This window comes from Carassius carassius, unplaced genomic scaffold, assembly GCF_963082965.1.
Source record: "Carassius carassius unplaced genomic scaffold, fCarCar2.1 SCAFFOLD_112, whole genome shotgun sequence".
NCBI lineage: Eukaryota > Metazoa > Chordata > Actinopteri > Cypriniformes > Cyprinidae > Carassius > Carassius carassius.
Window position 1 is genome coordinate 6,579 of NW_026775095.1, and position 8,422 is coordinate 15,000.

The following is an 8,422-nucleotide window of genomic DNA, read 5'->3' on the forward strand; positions in this document are numbered from 1 at the left end:
GATGTTCAGTCGGTCTTCTTCAGCTGGGCGTCCGCGGGTCTGTAATGGGAGATTATTTGTCCCAGTATGAGAGAGTTTATGAGGAGGAACAGCAGGCCGGCGATCCAGATGAGAGCAAAAGTGTTCTGGCCCTCGAACTCCAGATAATACGCCGGCGACAGCCACAGCGCCTGCGAACACATCCACAAACATGACAGACAAACTCAGAACCGCTGCCAAAACCAAAGATAAACACAGATATTGAGCTCACCTGTCCCACAAACCACAGCAGCAGCAGCCCGAGACCTCGTCTCCAACCCAGCGTCAGTCGAGACACAACCAGCGGCAGCAGACACAGATACCACAGAAAATACTGCAGAGAGAGAAGCACACGGTCAGCAGAGCCTCACAAACACTCAGAAACAGCTGTGAGCGCCGCACACCTGTGAAGTGCAGACTTTGTTGAAGCTGACGAAGACGGCGGTGTGGATGAAGCAGCAGAAGGGCAGGTCAGAGCGGAAGGCCAGCGAGGACAGCAGCAGCAGCAGCAGCTGGGGCAGGAAGCAGACGAGCGACAGGACGCCGCTACAGCGATGCTCCGCCGTCACATACAGCATGTAGAAGTACGGAGAGAAGTTGTGACGGATGTCTCTGCGCGTCAGGTGGAACAGATACGACTCCTGGAGGAACTCCCAGCCGTACCTTCAACACGAGACAAACACAGCTGCCTTCATCAGCTCGTTACACATCATTATTGTGATTACTGTTCTCCACGTGCTACAGTAACACTGCAGTGATGCAGACTGTGACTCAGGAGGAGGACTGGGAACCATGCAGAGACACTGCAGACTGGCATCATGGGATACTTTTTAAAACCAGTGAAGGAGGAACTTGATGAGACTTAACTATCAAGACAGCGCAGAATCAAGAAGAATAAATACTGCAAAACTACTGGTGTGTGAGTGACTTACATGTTGTAGAAGATGAGGTTCAGAGCCAAGAACACTGATCCAGAAACGGCCGCAAACTGCAGCAGATCCCTGTTGAAGCAGCGGAGCAGGTTCTGGATCAGTCCTCGGCCGCGGGACGGTGCTCCGGTCAGGGAGAGAGCGATGGGCAGCGCGTAAGTGACCGGGTAGATCTTCATGTGGACGGACAGACCGAACAGAAGCGCTGCAGACGTCCGTCTCCTGGACTCCAGACACAGCAGTGAGGACAGAACCAGCACAGCCAGCAGAGACTCTGCGTTCCCACGGGTGGACACACCGATGGTCAGAGGGTTAAACAGCCACAGACCGCAGTAAACCCTCGCCGAGCTCCGAGACGAGCCACGCAGAACCAGCAGCCGGAAGAGCAGCAGAGCGGACAGAAGATCACAGCCCACGAACAGCAGCTTCCCGCAGTGAGCGCTCAGAAGCACGTTCGGCGTCAGCAGCAGCGCCAGCAGAGGAGTGTAGCGGTACGTGGATCTCTCATACGGACTCTGACCCTGCAGACACAGCACATCATCATCAGCTGACCTCAGGGTCATGACCTCACCACACCATCACCAGCTGACCTCAGGGTCATGACCTCACCACACCATCACCAGCTGACCTCAGGGTCATGACCTCAACACACCATCACCAGCTGACCTCAGGGTCATGACCTCACCACACCATCACCAGCTGACCTCAGGGTCATGACCTCACCACACCATCACCAGCTGACCTCAGGGTCATGACCTCAACACACCATCACCAGCTGACCTCAGGGTCATGACCTCACCACACCATCACCAGCTGACCTCAGGGTCATGACCACACTCTACAAAGTACAAACACAGTCACAGTCTTCTTTTACTGGCCTGTTATTGGATAGGACTCCCATTTCTTTCCTTTTTTATTGTTAACAAGAAAGAGAAAATGAACACACATCAATTCAGCAACCCCCCCCCCATCTCTTTACAGAGGAAAGATGGAAACACATCTCAAACACAGAAGAGGAAGACTGTGCTTTGACAAATCATATATATATATATTAAAACATCAACATTATAAGAAACAAAAATTAAATTGTTAGATAAAAAGCCATAGTTAAGACAAAAAATATGACATCTCATTGTGACTGGGATCATTTTTACTTGACTCTTTTTCTCATAACTGTAACTTTTAATGTCGTAATTAATTCTTTTTGCTCATAATTTTGTTAATTTTATGCCATCATTATCGTCATAATTTAGTTAAACTCATAATAATGATTTGTCAAAGCATGATTTTTATCTTCTATGTAGAAAGAGTGAGTTCCACACACAGTGCAGAACAGACCCAAGCATTCACACCTGTGTGATGAACCTGGAGGCGTCCGTGAACACGTGATAATCCACATCCGTGTACTTGAGCTGCAGACTCTGATCCTGATACACACCGATGCACAGCAGCACACAGCGGATCAGAACCGCGCCGCTGAGCAGCACACAGAGCCGAGCATCCATCTCTCTCTCTCTCTCTCACACACACACACGAGACACTCCAGACAGGCGACAGAGGGAATCAAGCTTCCTGGAAACCCACACTTCCGCGTCCCGATTCCACGTGACTGCAGATCACAAGAATCTGACCAATCGGAGAAGCCCCATGAAACACCGCCTCTTTAGTGCTGCGATACGGATCGATATATTCGTGTTTTTATACAGTCTATGATATATTCATGTGTACAGTCTGTTCAGGGATTTTACTGTTCGATTAAAACGTAACAAACCTTGAAAACAAAACATATCGCATCAGTCCAGTTCGACCGAAGCGATTTGTGAACCGATTTAAATAGTTCATCGAAACGAATCGGCTCACAAGAATAACACAATCGCAGACTGCACATCTGTCAAACGCGCTTCGTTAAAATAACGTTATCAATTTTTTTTGTTTGTTGTTTGTTTCAAGCGTACATTACGCGACATCTCCGCCGTGGCGTGATGACGTTCTTCCGGCCGAGCATCAGACGGTGAATGGAGTGGGTAGGGGGTTTGAGAGAAAATAATAGGAATAAAAAAGAAGAGGACATTATTTCGAGAATGAGATTTGGGCATACTGGATTAAATAGTACGCTTAAAATAATAGGGAAACATGAGACTGGGATGTGTGAGGTCTGTAATATTAACGAAACAGTAGAACATGTAATTATTAATTGTCATAGGTATAAGGAGGAAAGGATGAGGCTGAAAGACTGGTTTAGGAAAGAAAAAATTAGATTTGAAATGAAGGAAATATTACAAATGAATTCAGGGCATGTTGGGTATAGAGCGATATTTGTGTTTTTGAATAAAACAGGGCTGAGTAGAAGGATATGAGTTTAGTTGTCTTAGGAAGTTGTATTTAATAATAATAATAATAATGTATGAATATTAATAATGTTATTAGATATTTATTAAGTTATTTATTGGCTTATTTATGTATGTATTTATTTAATTATTTATTTAAGGGTAGTAGTGACAGTGAGAAAAGGCTATTGTGATCCACACTCCATATCAGAAGGTGGCGGTAATGCACACTTAAAAGTTGTTTGCCAACCGCCATTAAAAGGAAGAAGAAGAAGAAGACGGTGAATGGAGGAATAACAGCGGGCAAAATATACAGTAAAGATGAACATATTCACTTATTACTGTTATTGAACATTTGAAATGTGGCTGAATTACTCAAGATAATCAAATATGGTGGAAATGTGCTGTTGTTTGGTTATCGCGTGTTGTTAGTTTGGCTTTAATCATGAATCACTGTGACGTCACCTCCCGCCGCGCTGATGTTCCTCCTCAGATTGTGTGTGTGTGTGTGTTTATATTCCTAACACCGCTCGATCAGTCCTCACTAACTCCTCAGGGCTCCGTGTGTCTCCGCAGGCCGTGTGTGGAGCGATGGCCACACCGTTTGTTCCTGTACCGGTGCCCATCGAGTGCGCCCCGCGGCCGGACAGTAAGAGTCCCGTCACCAGCGCCAGGCTCCACGGAACTGAGCGCTCTGTGGAATATTCCAGCTGCCCGCTTCCAGAGACCCCGATACAGAGCTGGGAGGAGCGGCCCATCACACCCACTGTGCTGGGGTACGAGGTGATGGAGGAGAGGGCCAAGTTCACAGTGAGTCCCTCAGATCTTACACTAATCACAGATACAGAGATAGTCTGGTTCAGATCTTACACTAATCACAGATACAGAGATAGTCTGGTTCAGATATTACACTAATCACAGATACAGAGATAGTCTGGTTCAGATCTTACACTAATCACAGATACAGAGATAGTCTGGTTCAGATCTTACACTAATCACAGATACAGAGATAGTCTGGTTCAGATCTTACACTAATCACAGATACAGAGATAGTCTGGTTCAGATCTTACACTAATCACAGATACAGAGTTCGTCTGGTTCAGATCTTACACTAATCACAGATACAGAGATAGTCTGGTTCAGATCTTACACTAATCACAGATACAGAGATAGTCTGGTTCAGATCTTACACTAATCACAGATACAGAGTTAGTCTGTTTCAGATCTTACACTAATCACAGATACAGAGATAGTCTGGTTCAGATCTTACACTAATCACAGATACAGAGATAGTCTGGTTCAGATCTTACACTAATCACAGATACAGAGTTCGTCTGGTTCATATCTTACACTAATCACAGATACAGAGATAGTCTGGTTCAGATCTTACACTAATCACAGATACAGAGATAGTCTGGTTCAGATCTTACACTAATCACAGATACAGAGATAGTCTGGTTCAGATCTTACACTAATCACAGATACAGAGTTAGTCTGTTTCAGATCTTACACTAATCACAGATACAGAGTTAGTCTGGTTCATATCTTACACTAATCACAGATACAGAGATAGTCTGGTTCAGATCTTACACTAATCACAGATACAGAGATAGTCTGGTTCAGATCTTACACTAATCACAGATACAGAGATAGTCTGGTTCAGATCTTACACTAATCACAGATACAGAGTTAGTCTGGTTCAGATCTTACACTAATCACAGATACAGAGATAGTCTGGTTCAGATCTTACACTAATCACAGATACAGAGTTAGTCTGGTTCAGATCTTACACTAATCACAGATACAGAGATAGTCTGGTTCAGATCTTACACTAATCACAGATACAGATATAGTCTGGTTCAGATCTTACACTAATCACAGATACAGAGATAGTCTGGTTCAGATCTTACACTAATCACAGATACAGAGATAGTCTGGTTCAGATCTTACACTAATCACAGATACAGAGATAGTCTGGTTCAGATCTTACACTAATCACAGATACAGAGATAGTCTGGTTCAGATCTTACACTAATCACAGATACAGAGATAGTCTGGTTCAGATCTTACACTAATCACAGATACAGAGTTAGTCTGGTTCAGATCTTACACTAATCACAGATACAGAGATAGTCTGGTTCAGATCTTACACTAATCACAGATACAGAGTTCGTCTGGTTCATATCTTACACTAATCACAGATACAGAGATAGTCTGGTTCAGATCTTACACTAATCACAGATACAGAGTTAGTCTGGTTCAGATCTTACACTAATCACAGATACAGAGATAGTCTGGTTCAGATCTTACACTAATCACAGATACAGAGTTAGTCTGGTTCAGATCTTACACTAATCACAGATACAGAGTTAGTCTGGTTCAGATCTTACACTAATCACAGATACAGAGATAGTCTGGTTCAGATCTTACACTAATCACAGATACAGAGATAGTCTGGTTCAGATCTTACACTAATCACAGATACAGAGTTCTGCTTCAGCGTCAGGGTTAGAGTCAGTAAGAACTGCAGCAGGTCTCTCTTCGAGCTCATTGGTTTGTGAGTCACGTGTGTCTGACCAATCACAAGCTGCAGCCCCGCCCACATGTCCTCTAGTGATGGGAGAAACCAGAACATGCATGTTTTTACAAACTGCAAATGTAGTTTAGATGACATGTATGTATAAGATGTGTTCGTTTATTCATTGGGTTGGCTTGTTTTGGGTGTTTTATGGCTAATCAGGGATGCATAAGAGACAATGAACTACTGTTCTTCCTTTTTATTATACAAATATTAAAATGATGAAAACTGATCTAAAATCAGGTAAAAAATCATACAGACGCTGGTTTATGGGTTCACTGAGATCATCAATGATGAGATTCTGAGAAGTTTTTAAACTGATTTACTGAAATCAGATGATGTAGGCAGTACTCCGAACCACGGACTGGAAACAGAAGAGTAGAGTTGCTGTTGTAGCTGTGACCGGGACTGAAGATCATGAGTGATTCTGCTCAGTGTTCTCTTCTGTCTGGTGTGTAGAGACTAAACGTCCATCTGCTGCAGGTCTATAAGGTTCTGGTGAAGAAGACTGTGGACGAGAGCTGGGTCGTGTTCAGACGCTATACTGACTTCTCAAGACTCAACGATAAGGTCAGGAGAGTGTGTGTGTGTGTGTGTGTGTGTGTGAGAGAGTGTGTGTGTGTGTGTGTGTGTGTGTGAGAGAGTGTGTGTGTGTGTGTGTGTGTGTGTGTGAGAGAGATAGTGTGTGTTAGAGTTTGTGTGTGTGTGTCAGTGTGTATGTTAGAGTGTGTATGTGTGTGTGTGTCTGTGTGTATGTTAGAGTGTGTGTGTGTGTGTGTGTGTGAGAGAGATTGTGTGTGTCTGTGTGAGAGATAGTGTGTGTGTGTGTGTGTGAGAGAGAGAGAGAGAGTGTGTGTGTGTGTGTGAGTGTGTGTGAGTGTGTGAGTGTGTGTGTGTGTGTGAGTGTGTGTGTGTGTGTGTGTGTGAGTGTGTGTGTGTGTGTGTGAGTGTGTGAGAGAGATTGTGTGTGTCTGTGTGAGAGATAGTGTGTGTGTGTGTCAGTGTGTGTATGTTAGAGTGTGTGTGTGTGTGTGTGTCAGTGTGTGTATGTTAGAGTGTGTGTGTGTGTGTGTCAGTGTGTGTATGTTAGAGTGTGTGTGTGTGTGTCAGTGTGTGTATGTTAGAGAGTGTGTGTGTGTGTGTGTGTGTGTGAGAGAGAGATAGTGTGTGTGTGTGCTCCGCTGACGTTGTGTCTCTGTCTCCAGCTGAAGGACATGTTTCCGGGGTTCAGACTGTCTCTTCCTCCGAAGCGCTGGTTCAAAGACAACTATGAGACGGAGTTCTTGGAGGACAGACAGCTGGGTCTGCAGGCCTTCCTCCAGAACCTCGTGGCCCATAAAGACATCTCCAACTGGTGAGCGTGGATTCACTGCTCAGTCCAGCATTCGTAATGCTTTATTAGACTGAAGGATGTGTGTGATGGATGCTGTGCTCCTCAGTGTGGCGGTGCGAGAGTTCCTGTGTCTGGACGATCCTCCTGGGCCCTTTGACAGTCTGGAGGAGAGCCGGGTGAGTCTCCAGCACAGCAGATATGATCATCTAACTGTCAACTGGACTTTCTGATACCTTAAGGGAGATGTTTGTGTTGCACATCATAGAAGACACTGTTAGCAATGTTTGATGTAGCTGGTGCTTAAATCCTTTAACATGGGGTCACATGATTCTAAACCCACACAATGACTGTAAATGAACTAAAGGTGGCTTTAGGGTCAGATGTAGTACATCAGTTAATGTAAGTGCAAATGAAACATCTTTGTTTTTTAAAAATCAGTTCAGTCTGTGTGTCTGTCCATCAGGCGTTCTGTGAGACTCTAGAGGAGTGTAACTACAGGCTTCAGAAGGAACTTCTTGATAAACAGCGAGAGATAAACAGCTTAAAGAAAACACTGGAAGAGAAAGAGCGGCACATTCAGACGCTGGAAGGACGAATCAAGTAAATCCAGAACATTTGACAGACTCACAGCATCAGTGCAGTGTTACAGCAGTCAGACTGACTGTGTGTGTGTGTGTGTGTGTGTGTGTGTGTGTGTGTGTGTGTGTGTGTGTGTCAGCGGGGACGTTCTCACTCCAGACAGTCCGTGTTGTGTGTCCGGAGCGGGCAGCGACTGTAGTCTGGACGTGGAGTCTTCTGCTGTGGAGGCCGATCAGGAGCTGTCTGATGAAACACAGTGAGTCCTCTAGAGCGAGTATGTGCAAAATTTGAGAGAACTTTGTATTTGTTTTATTTTAATGATAAAGTCAAAAAATATCAGCTTGCAATTTAATACATGCTATCGGTCTTACTATGAATGATTCATTCATATATTAGTTTAATAATGTCATAACATCTGTCTGGTGATGAATGCAGGATTCTCCAATTATTTAGTGCTCTTAAACTCCGCCCCTCAAATTCTCGTTCATCTGCATACCAAGCCACGCCCACAAACCAACAACTGATGCATAGAACCAATCCCTGCATCACATTTTTTTTAAAAATTTTGATAAGTGTCAGAATACAGAAGAAAAGATGTGTTGCTGCTTTTGATGCAGATGCCCTGATGTGTGTGTGTGTGTGTGTGTGCAGGGCTGTG

General features: G+C 44.4%; 2 protein-coding genes across 5 annotated transcripts in view; one reads left to right on the plus strand and one right to left on the minus strand.

The window, feature by feature from the left end:
• On the minus strand, positions 1 to 2,593 carry pigm (phosphatidylinositol glycan anchor biosynthesis, class M). The gene is made up of 5 exons (XM_059547274.1): positions 2,300 to 2,593; positions 951 to 1,468; positions 423 to 681; positions 251 to 352; positions 1 to 170 (listed from the first exon to the last, which is right to left on the minus strand). Exons 1-5 carry the CDS (start codon positions 2,450 to 2,452, stop codon positions 6 to 8), a joined length of 1,197 nt encoding a protein of 398 aa, XP_059403257.1. The 5' UTR covers positions 2,453 to 2,593; the 3' UTR covers positions 1 to 5.
• Positions 2,594 to 2,871: 278 nt separating this feature from the next.
• Positions 2,872 to 8,422, plus strand: part of snx16 (sorting nexin 16) — a 5,968-nt gene continuing 417 nt past the window's right edge. The window contains exons 1-9 of one of the 4 annotated variants that reach the window (XM_059547276.1): positions 2,872 to 2,953; positions 3,551 to 3,589; positions 3,851 to 4,084; positions 6,336 to 6,422; positions 7,058 to 7,206; positions 7,292 to 7,361; positions 7,649 to 7,785; positions 7,904 to 8,020; positions 8,416 to 8,422. The exon at positions 8,416 to 8,422 is cut by the window's right edge and continues 134 nt beyond it. In XM_059547276.1, coding sequence (XP_059403259.1) covers positions 3,866 to 4,084; positions 6,336 to 6,422; positions 7,058 to 7,206; positions 7,292 to 7,361; positions 7,649 to 7,785; positions 7,904 to 8,020; positions 8,416 to 8,422 — 786 coding nt within the window. In that variant the 5' untranslated portion in view covers positions 2,872 to 2,953; positions 3,551 to 3,589; positions 3,851 to 3,865. Of the gene's footprint in view, positions 2,954 to 3,550; positions 3,590 to 3,704; positions 3,771 to 3,830; positions 4,085 to 6,335; positions 6,423 to 7,057; positions 7,207 to 7,291; positions 7,362 to 7,648; positions 7,786 to 7,903; positions 8,021 to 8,415 lie in introns of those variants that run through there. The other 3 variants (XM_059547277.1, XM_059547275.1, XM_059547278.1) reach the window with 3 other exon arrangements.

Excerpts from the sequence above, each read along its gene's own strand:
- pigm (XM_059547274.1), bottom strand. The coding sequence starts at position 2,452 with ATGGATGCTCGGCTCTGTGTGCTGCTCAGCGGCGCGGTTCTGATCCGC. Across the intron at positions 353-422 it reads ACAAAGTCTGCACTTCACAG|TATTTTCTGTGGTATCTGTG; the intron begins GTGTGCGGCGCT and ends CTCTCTCTGCAG. Across the intron at positions 171-250 it reads TGCTGTGGTTTGTGGGACAG|GCGCTGTGGCTGTCGCCGGC; the intron begins GTGAGCTCAATA and ends ATGTGTTCGCAG.